We start from the raw sequence: 17029 nt of genomic DNA on the forward strand, positions 1-17029 counted from the left end.
CGTTTACGAAGATCTAGGATTCGGTGAAGTTTGAAAAGATAAAAGTGATACTAATCTCCAGCGAATGTGGGTTGAAGAATCGATGCTTAGGGTTCTTGTGGGAGGATGAAGGAAGATGGGGGGTGAAAGGATGAGCCGACCAGTCTGGACTAAGTTCGTAATTGAATCAGGTTGTACTAATCGACTTGGACCAGGAAAGAAAGAAAGAATTAAGCACCATGTGTTGCCTCGCGTGTTGAGGGATCCGAACCTCGAGCTGCGCCCTAATTGCCCCTCTGGGACCCCCTGGCCTCCCTTGAATTCCCTACTTTGGGGGCCGTGAAGGTGATCCCGGAATCTTGAGTTACAAAAGGTATAGACGTATCTTCTGAATTAAAATCTTTTGGATTTCAATCCGAAACTATTTTGCGATGTAACCACGCGAGCTCTAAATCTGTATCCTTAGGGTTCATCGGCGTATCCCATCCGCTATTTAATTGACAATCGCCCAGCAATTTTATATATTTATACAGACGATGCAAGGTTACCACGCTTTCTTTTAGTGACTGCTCCGGCGCTCCTGCTAGGACTATGATAATAGAAGTCGATCTGTCCTGCCAGCTAACTATATAACTATACCGATCACGAAGTCTATATAAGGAACGACACAAACTTAAACGACTGCGAGTTACTTAATAAGTAACCAACTAGTACTACCACTACCTATCAGTATCGTGGCAACTAAACTTCAGATGACCGGGGAAAAAACAAGCCCAAGCTAAGGCGAGATCTCGAGCTAGTGAAGCCGGCCGTGGGTCATATCTGGCGCTCTTAAGCCTGTCATTACTTGAGTAGTTACCTGCTAGATCCCAGCCTCCTGCATGAGCCATTACTTTGAATTGCTCCACGGTTGCATGCTTTTAAATTTGCGACTCGGCCAACCAGTAGTGCAGTGACATATCAATTGCAATGCTCTTGTCATACATACTAGGTACTTACATACTTAACCGACACCCACATCTCGGCCAGAGTCCATTTTTCTCACGGGATTGAAGCCGCTTAGAAGTACCTAGGTACCTCTTACATACTCACACATCTATATCGCTGGTCCCGAGGGCGGCGGGAACTATCAATTCTGCAGCCCCTCTGCCCTTTTACCTTTTGTTCAGCTGTCTATTTCGAGCCTCAAAGTGCCAAGGCCGCCGCTGAAAGTCCAACGTGCCCAACACATTTTCAGACCTTCTAACAGCCACCTCCACCCCTATTCCTGCACCAACACCCTCCTCGGCCTCCCCAGCTAACTTGCATACATCGACAATTGATTCTACACAACTGCTTATTCACTTCAGCTTATATTAACACTACTCGGTATCCTCTTTATTCTATCCTTTTCTTCTTATCCTTCCCTTCTTATCCTTTTCTTCTTATCTTGTTCTCATCCTTCCCTTCTTATCCTTTCTTCTCATATATCATTCCTGAGAGCCTTCATCAACAATTACAATCACCTACTGTAGCAACACAGCTGTAGGCATACATATAAGTATATAACCCGTGAACTAATAAAGCAGACAAGTACACTGAATTGAAAAGATGGTGAACCTCATCGATCTCCCTCCGGAGATCCAATTTAACATATACCGGGAGGTAAGGAACATAAACTACATCGACTTGTCAATAGCAAGAACACAATACTGATAATAAAGAACAGCTTTTCCACAGTCAAGACTTTGTCAATGTCTGCATCACCTGTAGGCTAATGAACAAGATTGCGACTCCGCTGCTCTACGAGATGGTCAATATCAGCGCAGATAACGACTACCGCTGGGAAGACCGTCAAGTTAGATGTCTTACGGAGATGGACAATCGAAACATGCCTCTCATCAAACAACTCTTGGTTCGTATACAGTTCGTCATCAATGGATTTGAGTTGAGAACAAATTATGGACTAACTGTTCGATAGAACTTTTGTGTCCGAAAGGAGAATACAAAAGAATGTATGAAACTCATCGAACGTCTCGAGGAGGATCAGTTGCACTGCATTGAGTAAGTTTATATCACCGAAAGCTTACTGATCTCATCATCCTGATAAGCTGGTACCTAGGCTGTTCCACAAACATGAAACTTCAAATCCAGATGTCACATTCGAAATCGACGAGTCCTGCACTGAAGTCGTCAAAGCTATGTTCCTTAAGAACAAAAAACTCCGTGCTCTTTACGTCGACATGGGCGAGAAAAATCTCTATGAAATCTTCTTTCCCCTCATTTCTGCCAGTGCCAACTGGCTCTCCACTCTCATCCTCGTTATCGAGAAAACAGATTCTTTCCTTTATGATGTTGATACCCTGATTTCCTTCCTCGGTTCCCTGAAATTCCTGCGATCATTTGAGCTTGACATGGTTGAATATTTCGAAGATTCACCTTGGCAGCATGACAATGGCGTTCGCCTCATCGATTCCATCTTTGAAATCCCGACCATCGAACAGGTTGTCTTTGGTGGCTCTGATTTCCCCTATGAACGATATAATCAAACTCATAAAACCAAACGGATTGGCTCCAATCTCACTCAATTTGGGTTCTTCTCCGGAGTCGGTTGCGACCGCTTTCTCCGTGACAACTTCGACCCTCAACGCCTCAAAGCTCTCCGAATCCTCTGGCCCGTTGATACGGATTTTGATATCCTCTCCGAATTCTTGATGTCCTTCAAGGGTCTTCGCTCCCTCCATCTTACCCTACGCAACCCAGATCGCTTTGATACTCTGCATTGCATTGCACATCATGGTGGCAGTTTGGAACGTCTCTCGTTACGTGTCTTCACGCCTGATTTTAAACCATTTGGCCGGTTTGCCCACATCGATGAGTTTGAGTACTTGTTGAAACACTGCACCGCCTTGAGAGAACTTGCTGTCCCTGTCACATATATCCACCAGCATTGGTATCGTGGTCCAGGGGAAACAGAAGCTAAAGACGTTTTATACGAAGATCTGAACTGGAGCTTTGTATGTCCTTTCTTCCCTCATATACCTCCTCCAAGAGTTTTTTCTTGCTAACGAGAAGCCTTCAACTTAACAACAATAGCACTGGCCAAATGTGGTCTGTCCGATTGAGTCCCTCCACGTCCTCAATGAACCAGTCCCCGCAAACAAAGACCTCCGCCAATCCTATAGTAAAGACCGAAGAATGGAAGTAATCACCCGTTTCGCAATGGACCTTCATAACCAAGTTAACATCCTCGGCGCCTCCAACCACGTCGATCCATACCAAGTCGACGAAACTCTCCTGCCAGCCGCCGCCACCGCCACCACCACCCTCGAAAACGGAGAATCGGACCCAGAACCCATTTTGACGGATGAAGATTCTGCTCCTGCAAGTTTACCGGATAATAATATGCCTTTTTATACCTGGCAGGAACCTACGTGCTATACATCCAAATCTGGGTTTCAACGTCGATTGAAGCAGATCGGACCGGAGTTGTTGCCGAATCTTAGGTCTATTTTATTTGGCGATAATACTAAATGTGGGAGGGATAGTTGTTTGTATCTTCACGATTGGGAGTTTGAGGAGATGGATTTGGTGCCTGTTGTTATCGATAAAGTCGACTATGAAACCGGGTACCCGGATATCAAAATGGAAGATGATGACGATATTACCACCAAGAAGACTCAGGAGAAGGAAAAGACTGATGAGAAAGCTGGAGAGGAAACTAAACCACAAGAGGATGGAACAGAGAAGGAAAAGGAGGGCGAATGTCCAGGTGGGAATACCTGCCCTACTAGAAGGGAAGGGAAAGAGGCGACAACTTGGGTTGAGAGTCCTTCTGCTATTAATGGAAACGGCGAGAATGTCGGTGGAGGAACACTCTGGAAGTTCAAGGAAGTCGATTGGGCGGAGTTTGTTGGGCGGTTTCCATGGTTGCATGACTTTGAAATTGACGCTCGAGGGTGGATGGATGAGTAAGTTTTTCTTCGTTGTATTTCCCCTCTTTATACGACACGTTCGGTGCTAACAATACATTTGACAAATAGGCGTACTAGAATCGAGAATCGTGATAAGTTCAGGTTCTGGGAGTGACAAATTTCTAAGTTATTAGTGAATATGGATTTCCGAAGCGTGGGAAGATTGGCCTCTCACCAAAGGAGGCTGATAGATTTTTTTCTTTTATTATGGCACTCGAGGGAACCCACATGAAGAAGCTTGTTTCTTACCCAGAGAAGCTTCTACAGAGCGGTATTTCTATTATTACTACTGAACAGCTGTTTCTTATTATGGTCCAGCAGAAGGGGGGGGATAATTACACTTTTCCCTAAAGCACTCTACTAATAGCGAGCGCATTTTGCCACGTTGTAATCTAATTGTAGCCTAGAGAGGTGATCGTGACGCGGAGGATTACAATTTTTGTTGAAAATTATAGAAGGAAACGGACGATAACAGACCTTAAGGGGAGGGGAAATTACCTATACATAATGAATTTTCAAAGCATCCTTATATAACCTAACGGCTGTTAAGTTTAATCCTTAGCCAAAATAACAAAATCACTTAAAAGATGTAAGTATAAAAGAATATTGAAGTTTGGACTCGATTAATCTAAATGCATTAATACAGGCATAGCGCTCACTACAAGAACTAGGATATGAAATTTCCAGATCAAATTTATATACATAAAAAGGGGGAAAGCATCGACACCATAATGTCGAATATTAAGAAGGTGAAGTCAAGCATACATTTTCACCCTGTATCGCGTCCATTCCCGTATCCTGACATTTATAAGTATTATAATCAGGCTTCGACGGAAAATCCGCCGGACCATAATAAAGATCCCAAAACCCTAGAGCTGCATACGCATCTCCAGTGTCGCAGATATAGAACTTTCCTCCCGTCACAACAGCCGCATCCGGGGTTGCAACGTAGGACGTAGAATTATAATCGACAAGAAACGGGGCCAAACCCGCCGCTTGATAAATAAATTGGTTTTCTAGTCGATAATTTAAAACGGTATCACTTGTAGGCGCTGCGTTGCCCGTTCCTCCTATTGCCGCATAAAATACCCAGGATCTGAATAGATCAGGTTTAAGCCATGTTACAACGGGCTTATTATAAGCGTCATAGAAGATCTGAGTAACACCTTCCTTGTTATCCGCGGCAGCTGCGTTGACTTTAACGGGTATAGCCTGTGAAATGTAGTTGATGAACCAGCCGTAGTATGTACCACTCTTGTCTGTTAGATCGGAATGTACAAGCTTGAAATTTCCGATAGCGGGTACGGTTGTCGTAGACACGGGTCCCGTTGTAGTGGTTAGAATATCACTCTTTGTATTTGTCTGCGTGGTGTCGAAAGTTGTGGTGAATTGTAATAGGGTCGAAAGTGTGGTATAGTCGTAAATATATGCTGTTGGTGAAGTGACGGCTTCGACACAAGCCGCGCTGACAGAATCGGGTGGGTAACCTGATAACTGCGCCGGTGTATCGGGTACGGTTCGGCGTCCTCGGAATTTACCCTTGATGGTTTTATAAACTCTTTTACGATTACCTCTTGAGCTTCTGCGTTTGATAGCGGGATCTGTAGTTATAGATCCGTAAGCTGTTGAGGTCCTGCTGGCGTACTCTTCGGTTTTGGTATAAGTGGTTTCTGTTGAAGTGAACTCTGGGATGAAGGATGTGGATGTTGAGTACGCGGAGTATGTTGTTAGCGTCGTAGGCCATGTAGGGGAGAAGTATGAAAGGAGTTCGGTGCAGTATTGTTGGAGGTTGTTTGATGTGATGATATTGTAGATTTGGGCTGTTCTGTCGGTGGCGCCACCAGTGCCAGTGCCCGTACCAGTGCCTGTGCCTGTTCCCGTGCCTGTACCGGTCCCTCCACTTGTACCCGTACCCGTACCGGTTCCTCCACTTGTGCCTGTCCCGGTCCCCCCTGTTCCAGTAGCCGTTCCCGTTCCCGTTCCCGTCCCTGTACCTGTACCTGTTCCCGTCTCAGTACCTGTCCCACCTGTAGCGGTACCTGTACCTGTAGCGGTCCCGGTTCTAGTTCCGGTTCCGGTTCTAGTAGCAGTCCCAGTGTTTGTAGAGCCGTTACTCCCTGTAGTGGTCCGTGAGTCTATATTAGAGCGAGCGATGGGGTCAGTCCGAATACCACTTCCATCATGAGCGAATACCGGTAAAATACCGGTAGGAAACCGAGACCAGGTAGGAATGGAATTTTTAACTAACCATTAGTAATAGTTCCTGTTCTTGATCGTCCACTCGTCCCACTCCCAGATGCGGTGTCTGTGCCCCTCGTACCAGTACCAGTACCAGTGCCAGTACCAGTGCCAGTTCGGCTTCCAGACCCATTAGTGCCCGTACCACCTGTATTGTCACCTGTGGTCTGCGAGGATCCAGTGGCAGTTGAATCGGTGAACGTAGTAGTTGGCGATTGCGTAAAAATACTGCTCGGGAAATCAGAAGCGATGCCAGCACCCAAAGATAATCTTTTAAAATCACTATCAGATGGAACTGAAATATTCTCTGGTAGTGCGAATACATCATAAGAATCCCTGTCCGCCGGTATTTGCCTTACTCGAAGTTGCGATCCGATACCGACGTAAAACACCCAACGGTCACCGTCTCTGTCCAACCCCAGTTGGTTATCAGTAGTATTCCACACCCATGTCCCCATAAAATCCGATGCTAAAAGCTCATTTTCATCGGCATGTCGCACCTCCTGAACAATACCCAAAATATCAGCGTTCTCTGTCGGATAAATATCTTTAACAGATTCATTATATCTCAAAAAAACTAGTTCCCTAAGATCCAACCCATTTTGTAAAAGTCCGCTACCGCCATCGTTGACCTCTAATTGAACGAAGCGATATGCTCCGGTTAGAGCAAACTCCATTCTACCATCCGTATCATCGAATTGCATATAATGGTCTCTAAGATTACCGTCGCCATATAAAACAAAACCCACATCGGGTTGACCGGTGTATGTGGCAATGGCGGTCGTAGAAGCCGTGTTAGTACCACCCGTGGTTGCCCGGGACGGAAATATGGCAGATCCGTTGATGATAAGGCATGTGGGTAATATCAAGCAACCGCCTTCTTGTGTGAGGTATGATGTGATAGTAAGAGGGTTTGGTACTATCTCAAATACTGTTTCCGTGATGATTTCATACTGAGCGACGCTAAAGTCGAATAATAAAAAGAATATGAGAAAAGGCGTGGATAACAGGGAATAGAAGAGTAGTTTAGTGATAGAAGTAAACTTGAGACCGCGCATTTTGGACTAGCGGCGGAGCTTTAACGCATCGACCGCGATATAAGGCTGACATCAAAATGATATGAAAGGTTATTTGTGGGTTTGGATTAATTCGAATGATCCTTTAGATGTTCTAGCTACCGGGGCTTATATCTTTCAGAGCCTACGGGATGATCCGGACATTTTACGACTGTGAAAGTCCCTCATTAGGATACATATGAGGTCAGACATAGCTTAGGAAATATATTGATCCTTAGTCCTTTAAAAAATTGTCGTCTGGATGATCCTGATTTAACTTCTCTATTTTTGGGCGCTCGTGGGCCATCAGTCTGATCCATCCGATTCGTAATTTAGCGAAAGCATGCGTTGCGGTTAAAATGCAACACGTGGAACACTTATTTCGGTTAGTTTACTATTGCTCTTACCGCATGTGGTGTATAAACTTCCTTATACGGTACTATTTTAAAATACAACGCTCATATTTCTGGGTTATTCAAGCTCGATCGATCATCTTGTGGCTGCGGTAATTTTAGCTAATGCTAACTGCTATTTTCGATTCAACACTGCGGCGGCACTTAAACCCGACAGCCCTACCTCCAAATGGTAGTTCCAAGTCAGAGTGTTACTATTATGGTTACTCATATTGTTATAATGCATGCCAGTGTGATATCATGATTCGAATCTATTGCGGGTATTGCCCAAGTTATTCTACTATGAACGCAAAGGAAAAAGCAGACTCATGCAAGTTTGAAACACTATTTCACATCAAGCTTGTAATTATGCTACTGCAGCTACAGACGGCATACATCTACAGTAGAGCTGTGCACGAAAGTGCAGCCAATTACTGCGAACGAGAAGAACCCTGTCCATTCGACCTCAATCATGTCTTTGCAAAATCTAATTCACCCAACTACGTAGACACTATTTTCGGACTCGTGGACAGTCACGCATTAGTAGTCTTTATATAAGTATTTCCTCGGAAATATATCTATAGAAGATTCGGATACTATAAACTTTTGAAGACCTAGCCTTATTTTAATTCTAAACTCATATTTTATTTCTTATTGGGTTTTGGTATTTTTTAGATTCTTGGTATTCTTTAAATTCAACATTCGAATATTCATATTTGACTTTATCGTTTAGATTTTTATTTGAATTTTGATAAACTAACATCGGAATTTTGAAAATAGTAATTTCAAGTTAGTTGTTCGAACTGTCAAACATTTCACCGGTTGTTACTGAATACTATGGGTGCTAATTAGAACGCCACTTTGCAAGCGTCGACAAATATTAATCGCAATGATATTTTTCCGGTTTTATGTGTTCTGCCTTCAGTATTAAATTTCCTTAAGTCTAGGTACGGTACATGTACAAGACAAATTAACTCACTACAAGATTTGGGCAAAATATTCAGGGGCCCGGGGAAATCTTTTATCATTAACTGATATACAGATATACTTGAGACATTTCAGAGTAGACACATGGGCCAAACGTAGATGATAGCTAAGTAGAGATAGAGAAGTTAAGGACGAGGGTTTGTGCAAGTCAGGGTGTATGTAGTGGATGAAAGTGGTAGAGTTGAAGTTGTGACCGAAGTAATGACAGTTTCGGGATATTGCTATAAGACAAATAATTAGTTTTTAATGAATATTACTGAAAATTGAGGGTTACATACCGTGGTAGTGTAGAGAGATGTGGTGCTTGTATCATAGACAATCTAAATTGGAGCATCTATATTAGTTCCGAATAACATAGAATAACCATAAAGTTTAAATAATGACATACCGTGGTAGAGGTAGTATAAGTAGATGTAGTACTGGTAGTATATGTAATCTAGGAAATATCATATTAGTTGTAGTCATGACCGGTGTGCTTCAAGTTTAAGGGCTCAGGGTATACAGTAGTAGACGTCGGATATTCAGACGTTGTACTAGTTGTGTAGGTGACCTGTCGTAGTATTTTATTTGTAAGCTAATAAACTGTAAAAGGACTAGTAAATATCCTCGGGTTTTCATGGCATACCGTGGTAGAGGTTAAAAACGCCGTAGTAGAAGTTGATGTGAAGATAGAGGTTGACTAAGACATAGTTAGAGATATCAGCCTTCCCCCGAGAACGTAGCGGGCGATAGACATACGGTTTGATATTGCTGTGGAAAGACAGATACTGAAGGGCAGTAACAATGGGTCGTGAACATCCAATATTTAGCACAATTGCCGTTCGATCCACCAAAACATGTTCCCATTCCCCAACCAGTCTGCCCACCACCAGGACTGCAATTCACAGAACCATGAGTCGCGATATAGAGGGTTTGCTCACAAGCCCTCCATGAGTTCTGGACAGGGATCGGGCACGATGCAGTAGTCCTATCAGCAGACAAAGTACAAATGCCACCAGGATCGCTAGAGTATGGAAATCCGCCGGGGTTGCGGTCCGTGGGTGGTACAGTGCCGACGTAGACGTGGACACTGCTGTAAGTACAGCTGTTTAGTTTTCCGTAGGCGACATTGAGAATGCCACCTGAAATTCCGACACAAACTTGACCAACTTTGGTATTGGTCGCCCCAATGACAAAGTCATCACATGTGGAAGGGTCGACGAATAGATCCCGAGCTTGGAGTTTGGAATATCCGACGTTGATACCATAGTATGGGGAGGCATTGGCTGAAGTGAGCAAAAGCTCAAACGCAACAAGGCCATAGTGAATGGCTGCGAAGTACATGATGCCTAGGTTTATACTTATATATAGTATAAAGAAAAAATTTTGAACGCGAATATGATATGGTAGAAATGAAGAGTATGTGGGGTCTTATTGAAAGGGTAGTGCTTGGCTGTGCACAGTGAGCGCTGCTCTAGCTAATAGATGGTAGAATGCAAAGGGAAGTGATTAGCCTTTTTATATTCGAAGACCTATACATCGGATATATGGTATGAGGCGGCGCTGATGCTAACTCCAATTCGAATCCATTTGCCTTGTTTTGGGCCCCATGGCCCAGTCGACCACTGGACATCCAGCTCAACAAAACTTGCGATATTCATTGACCTTGCGGGAATACTTACTGATACTTTTGAATTGATCAGCCGCAACAAAACCAAATAAACGTCCTAGCAAATGCAGTTTGTGACGAGGATTCGTCGGCAGTTGTCTCACTTATTCCCGGGCTAAGACATGGCAGAGGAGGGGGAAACAAGTCTTTTGTGATATTCTGGGCTTGAAAGAGCACCGTCAAGTCAGCACTTGCCACGACTTTTTTACCCGGTGTCTGGAGAAGTTTTTGAATCTAGTTCATTGTAACGCTTTGTATTTGCACACCACATTTATGCGACCTATCCCTCATGATTAAGGAATCACAATATGTATTGAAAATTCTTTTGCCCAGTGTATAACTTCGTAGACAAAGCATTTCGCTTATGAAGGGAACGGCCCATCATCTACCTACTGAATTATGAGTACCTTCGGGATGAAAACATATATATCGTGTCATCAATTTGCTGTAAGTCCTATAATGCCAGCTTTTTAAATTTTCTAGATGCTTATCAAATTGCGGGGCAAATATGAGAATTCAAAAATCCTTAGCACCCTAAGTTCTACAGGGATAAAACTATTCACGGATTCATATTAATATTGGAAATGTATTCTCCGACACTAGGGTATGGCAGCAAAAGACCGTTGAACCCTGTCACATCCCGCATTGTGACCTAAATGTGAAGTCCGCCCAACCAAACTTGTGCGGTGACATTTCCGAGTTTTCCAACTTAACGCTAGTGCGTATGTTTTCGCAGCACAGAATTCAAGCCACAAAGTATCTTCCGAACAGTGCTCAGACCTTCCAAAAAACGTAACGCATATGCATATTCTTCAGCTGTATTATATACCCTGCGTATTTAAACCATAAACCGGGGAGTTCTCCCGATCTTTTGGAGTTTTCAGCGAATCCACGTGTTCTCCAAGTTTTTTAGGTTTAATCGATCGGCAAGTTCCGCCGATAATACTTTCTCACTTTTCGTTGGAGTAAAATAGTTAAATAGCCTGCGATAGAAAAAGTATGGTGGTACATAAAATTCATTTAGCTTCGAACAGGGATCTTGAGTAGGTAATTTATTTTCCCTGGGCTTTCTAGTCTAAAACTGAAGGTAATTGGCGTCGGGGTCTGCCCTGGACATATATTACGAATGAGAGTCGGACTTCATCGAAGACTGGATCATTATTGTTCAAGTTTAGATCTCAACAAAAGCATATCTCGGCCAGCCCTATAGACTATCGATAAGCTATAAGTTTCACTACTACAATAGATTATTTAGGTTAGTGCCGAAGTGGCCGGTGGAGTCTTGACCAGAGGCGGCTCGAGTTACCTTGAAATTTTCAAAATCCTTACTACTCCAATAAATATAATCATTTATTTGTAGGACCAAGCTCAATACGCTAAAGTATCATTACTCTAGAAAACAAACCTAATACAGAAGATCCCGAACCCAATGTGGGACCTAGTTGGGCAGGGGCCGTCCTCGAGTCAGCTAGAATTGCCTAGAACAAGCCTCAAAACAAATATTTGCAACAACACCTTCTTATGCTTCCGCGTTGAAAATGTTGCATTCTGGATACAGAATTTCCCTATTTGGGTGAGAATCAACGCGAGGTGACCACGCGGCGTGATTGCCTTGCTTGATCGTGGAGCTTAATGTTCATTCCCAGCCTTGTGAACCGAGCTCAATCTTAATTGGAACCTGAAGCTAACCTTGGAGCTTCTCCTGAATTACTTCATCATTCTCACCAGCTCACAGAAACACCAAAAAACAGTACCCAATAAGATCATGACCATCCATCTGCTAAATCTTTTGTCACCTTCCCAGCCGATTCTTTACACGTCAATCTTTAGCTTCCTTGACCCTCCAGATATTGTCAGACTGTTGGCGACATGCAAATCCCTTCAGCTATTCAAGTACGAGTTATGGAATATAAACCGAAGCCTTCGACGATTTGTAGACGACCCCTTAGCATTTCGAACCTTAATGGCTCGCCACAATGCTCTTGTTTCGGGAAGCCATGCCTTACAGTTCTTGGCGAGGGTCAAGTGGCCGGATAGCGACCTCGATGTCTACATCACCGGCGAAGAGGGTTTGTTGGAATTCGCCAATCACCTCGTACAAAAGGAAGGATACTCGTATTCCCCTTATTCTTGGCAGTCTAAAGAGACAAAGACAGCGATTCTGTGCAGGAATTCAGAGAGGGAGAATTTTGTTAAAGAAATATTTGAGACCGAGGGTTCAGACTGGGACCCAACTGATGATGCGAGCTCTGAAGCAGCTTTGTATACTACAACTGAAATCGATGGGGTACGTATTTACTCTCAAGCTTCTCGAGTGAAACTATAAAGTTACTTACTGCGTATGACTATCTTATGGCTCTAGGTTTTCAACTTCGTAAACGATACCTATCCAAACCGCAAGATCCAGTTGATATCCGCAAAAGGAATCCCGCTGAATTCTATCCTCGCAGACTACTACGCTACTCATATATTCAACATTTTTACTTGGAATCGAGCATATAGCTTTTTCCCCTACCATACGTTCGGCGAGAAACATTCCTTCTACACGCAAGCGCTCAAAGGAAGCTCCGATAATGGCGTTCAAAAGTATAAGGGACGCGGTTTTGAGTTCAAACCTTATGGAAACTTCCATAAATGCGTGAAGAATTGTCCCTTCCGACCTCATAGACGAGTTGGAGATAAGTATTGCTGGGTATTGGATCTCGATACCTATGGTGTCGACCAATCTGAAATCTCTGTTCCACAGGATGTTCTAGAGACCAGCACTTGGGGAATGAAAATGCATTATTCATGGTGGTCCAAAGACGAAAACAAACGACTATTTAGGGCTGTCCCGCATATAGACATTCAATACTCACTCTGGTACAGTGAGTGTGATCCGACACACAAGTTCAGGAACCCCTCGACATTTAAGCATGCAAGAATAATGGACAACCACAGCGGGTCATGGATGAAATTCATTGAAACTATGCAGAATACGACTGGGGGGTTAAGCCAGTACTTAATCAAGTTCTCCGAATCAAAACCTAAGGACTGGAAGGAACCTGGAGAATTCTGGATGGATGGCGAATTTGCGAGCTGGTATCGGTTCTGGGAGGCTTCGCTTATGCCTTATGACAATATATGGAAGTGGCAGTACCCAATGCTGGACGGGCATTCAGAAATAGTTGTGGGCGGTATTCTCCAGGAGGAACAGATGGACCTCGAATGGTCGGGATACTAGGATGCCAACAGTATTAAATGGTCGTCTACAGGATTCGCGACTAAAAATATCTTCAACGTTGCCCCCGTCTGTCCGCAGTGGGATTCTCTTAATACCTAAAGCAGCGTCTATCATATAAAGTTGTAGTATAATTGTCTCTATAAAATAGGCTCAGACTTGTTGAACAATACATTCTAATATCATTCTTTATTGCCCGTGAAATGATAAGTTGCAGTTCAACGAGTATCCTTTGCTGGAGGCAGAGTTTCTAGTGTTAGGCTACTAAATTGTGTAGATGAAATGTAGGTCATCTCTCACGGACGTTATTACGTCTCCAACCTTCCACCTCAACATCACTCATTATCATCGTCATCATCGTCATCATCAATCAAACATCAACATCACCATCATTTCCAGAGTCACTACTAACCCATTGAACTTATTAGCACCGAACTGATAGAGTACGTTTCGTACCGTCCCCACTTCCCCCTATACGGTGCTCTCTTGACTCTAAGCTTCGCAATAGATAGCGCTAACGTATCTACCTCCAGACACCCCATCATAGAGCTACGTTCAGTTAGATGGAAATGGCGCCCCCAGCCTATCCTCCCCTACCACCCGACTATGAGCTCTTTGGCTTCCTGTCAGAAGAGGAGGCCCTAGTAGACGAAGATATTCTATTTGAAGCCCCGCTGAGCGACTACGATTTAGAAGAGGGCTTTGGCCCTGTCGCTCTCCCATACCTCCCAGGAAACTTGCACGAAGTTCCGGGCCTCACAACATCCCCAGGGTCATCTGCTGAAGTTGATCTGGGGCCTGCTTATTATGGTCCTCGGTGAGAATCTTTTCCTATTCACCCACACCATCCTTCTACATCAATCTCGACAGATACCCCATCTATCTTTTGCATAGCAACCTAGCGTCTAGCCCCGAGACTGCTCATCTAATATCTTTAACCATGGCTAAACCCGGTCTAATTCTTGAGATTGATACCCATCTTAGAGTTCTTTATTCATGTGCTGCCTTCCAGTATTCCTATTCTGGTAAGCTCGATATAGAATACTTTGACGCGGTCATTGACAATACCGAAAACAGCTTGGTTTTAATGCGAAACCTCGCTGTCATCCCAAGGTGCGACCTAGAGAAGGAAAAGTTTATCTCTAAAATTGAAGCCACTCCCGCTTCCTGGGACCAACTTTCGAAAACTATGCGTAGTAGTATGTTCTACCTCCTAGCAAAGTTATTGTCTCGCGTGTCAGCCAACCAGTTAGAATCGTTCCAGTAAGTTATCTCTCTTGGTCTTTTCAAGGTTATCAGAGCCTGGTACATTAATCCTTCAACCTTGTAGAATGGATGAGCCAAACACTGGTGGGGACATCTTCCCAACTCTCCAAAGGCAACTCAGCAGCCTTAGACACCTTAGCCTCCACGAAACTTCACTTGTCTCTCATTTTGCTGACGAGAAGGTCCCACGCATCCTGCAATCACTCGTCATTCACGGGATCAACATCAACGTTGGGGGGCAGTTCTTAACCTTCCTTCTTCACCTTGGTAGATATCACAACTCTCTCAGTTACTTGTCTCTAGATTTCGAGAAGTTGTCCTTTGAAGAAAATGTCGATTGGATTGGCCTCGAGAGACACTTCAGCTCTATTCGCGTTCTCACCAAATTAAAAAGTCTCGTTATCAGCAACTGCCGAGACATGATGGCTTTGCAATTTTCGACTTTGGTCTTGATTCCCTGGGCCAAACTTAAGAGGCTCAAGATTATCAACTGCCCAAGCACTGAAGCTGGGGGATGTCCAGGCCTCACGCGTCGACTCCAAGTTGACAATCTAACCCACTTATCTTTGATCAGAACATGTTCCCCGGAGGACGCTGCTGCGCTCATTCGTGGTCTTGGTGTTGGTTTACAGAGACTTCACCTTGAATTCAGTTATGAGCAGGGACAGATGTCCACCGACTGTCTAATGAAATGCCACAGCCACACCCTTCGATATCTCTGGATGGAATCAAGCACTGGGAAGCGTTTTCGATTGGTTGAGTCCACTACCGGTAATGAACCACTCATGAGCGAGTTCGCCCGATTTAAACGTCTTCGCGAGCTTGCAATCGCCGTTCGCTACGCTGCGATCGAGAAATATGATATCGTAAGTAACTAACCTCGTGGGCAAAAAATATATATATTTTTCGATCAAATGAAGCAGGCTAAAAACCACAAAAAATTTAGGAGTGGGAAAACCCTCCCAATCTTCGTATCTTCCGTATTCTCAACCTTGTCGAGAGATACGTCCATCAGACGAAAGAAAAGGAAAGATGCATCTGCAAAATAGCAGAAAACTTCGCTAGAATTCATGATGACGAGCTTGCAGAGTTCCACTCCCACGACCTCCAGATCATTATCGTCGGCCGACACATCAATACTGCCCCAGACGTTGAGCCAATCTATTACTGGGCCAATGTTGTTTTGTCAGACTCAGATTCAGATTCCTCTTCAACAAACTCCAACCCACTCGAGGGAATGCGCTTTGGTGGAAGCGCTGTTCATGACCATTTTGTTTCTCCCCGAAGACGCCAAAGACACAGTACCAGGTCTCACGAACCTAGTGCCATCCAACAACAGTCTGTCGAATACGATGCAGGTGACGAGGCCGAAAAGGGCGAAGAGCCCCCATCGCCATCCCTCCCAGGCCTTTCTGAACCATTCGCCAGCTTGAATCTTAGTGGACAAGATGACGATGATGAGGAAAACCCAGCACTCGGAATTCCAGACCTCCCAGAACGTGATGAGAAATGTTGTGTTATCACAAGTATCGATGAACTCAAGACCCAGATTCGAGAGACTACCATCATTGACGTCGATCTCGAAGGGGCACCATTTTGGGAGCAGTAAGCCCTAAACTTCGCTCTGCTTGAAATCGTACACCCTCGCTAACATTCCTCGTAGGGACGAGATGATTGTTGAAGCGTACTATCCAAATGCAGCATACAACCCAATTTAAAACTACAGAGACGATACTTCCATTGATTAGATCATAAAAAAGAGTTACGAAAGCTGTGATAGCCCGTATCTAAATTATTCATCAATCATTCACAATCCTGGTCCGTTACAATGTAATCGAAATCCATTTTTTCTCCTGTGCGGAAATCTCCGTAGTCGCCATAATGAAAATAACTAGCCACAGACTTTTAACTACGGAAGAAGGATATTTTCCTAGTAAAGGAGGATAAAAATGGCCTGTTCAGGAGCGTCGACTAAAAAACAAAACTTTTTACATGTTCCTTCGCGAACTCGTGTCTTATCGGTTTTCTGTCGAATGCTCTTCTTGTCGAGAACCTCCTGTACTGACGCTCATAACTAACTTCTGTCAATGAGATCTACGGCCGGAGGATGCTCAAAGACTATCCTAGAAGTTTCTCCATAGACACAGCGGGGGATTCTAACACTAACAGCATGCATGTATAGTTTTGAAATTAACAACTATCGCGGATGTTAAAGATAAGTGGGCATCGGTTAGGATATTTGATTAAACACATATTGATATCCATGCGCATGTTGCAGAACACATGCGCTA

The 17029-nt window shown here is 43.9% G+C and overlaps 5 protein-coding genes across 5 annotated transcripts; 3 read left to right on the forward strand and 2 right to left on the reverse strand.

The window, feature by feature from the left end:
* Nucleotides 1–1735: 1735 nt before the first annotated feature.
* AOL_s00176g37 (uncharacterized protein) lies at nt 1736–3933 on the forward strand (the record flags this gene model as incomplete). Its single annotated transcript, XM_011128173.1, has 4 exons — nt 1736–1873; nt 1940–2022; nt 2081–2975; nt 3055–3933. The coding sequence occupies 4 exons, from the start codon at nt 1736–1738 to the stop codon at nt 3931–3933; spliced, it is 1995 nt and encodes a 664-aa protein (XP_011126475.1).
* Nucleotides 3934–4673: 740 nt separating this feature from the next.
* Nucleotides 4674–7228, reverse strand: AOL_s00176g38 (uncharacterized protein; the record flags this gene model as incomplete). The annotated part of the gene is made up of 2 exons (XM_011128174.1): nt 4674–6067; nt 6181–7228. 2 exons carry the CDS (start codon nt 7226–7228, stop codon nt 4674–4676), a joined length of 2442 nt encoding a protein of 813 aa, XP_011126476.1.
* Nucleotides 7229–8729: 1501 nt separating this feature from the next.
* On the reverse strand, nt 8730–9927 carry AOL_s00176g39 (uncharacterized protein; the record flags this gene model as incomplete). The annotated part of the gene is made up of 5 exons (XM_011128175.1): nt 8730–8825; nt 8883–8924; nt 8993–9040; nt 9230–9283; nt 9343–9927. The coding sequence occupies 5 exons, from the start codon at nt 9925–9927 to the stop codon at nt 8730–8732; spliced, it is 825 nt and encodes a 274-aa protein (XP_011126477.1).
* Nucleotides 9928–12017: 2090 nt separating this feature from the next.
* On the forward strand, nt 12018–13475 carry AOL_s00176g40 (uncharacterized protein; the record flags this gene model as incomplete). The annotated part of the gene is made up of 2 exons (XM_011128176.1): nt 12018–12539; nt 12615–13475. 2 exons carry the CDS (start codon nt 12018–12020, stop codon nt 13473–13475), a joined length of 1383 nt encoding a protein of 460 aa, XP_011126478.1.
* Nucleotides 13476–14041: 566 nt separating this feature from the next.
* AOL_s00176g41 (uncharacterized protein) lies at nt 14042–16456 on the forward strand (the record flags this gene model as incomplete). Its single annotated transcript, XM_011128177.1, has 5 exons — nt 14042–14289; nt 14367–14735; nt 14803–15604; nt 15685–16343; nt 16402–16456. The coding sequence occupies 5 exons, from the start codon at nt 14042–14044 to the stop codon at nt 16454–16456; spliced, it is 2133 nt and encodes a 710-aa protein (XP_011126479.1).
* Between the last annotated feature and the right edge of the window lie 573 nt (nt 16457–17029).

Source organism: Orbilia oligospora, assembly GCF_000225545.1.
Source record: "Orbilia oligospora ATCC 24927 unplaced genomic scaffold scaffold00176, whole genome shotgun sequence".
NCBI classification, from domain to species: Eukaryota; Fungi; Ascomycota; class Orbiliomycetes; order Orbiliales; family Orbiliaceae; genus Orbilia; species Orbilia oligospora.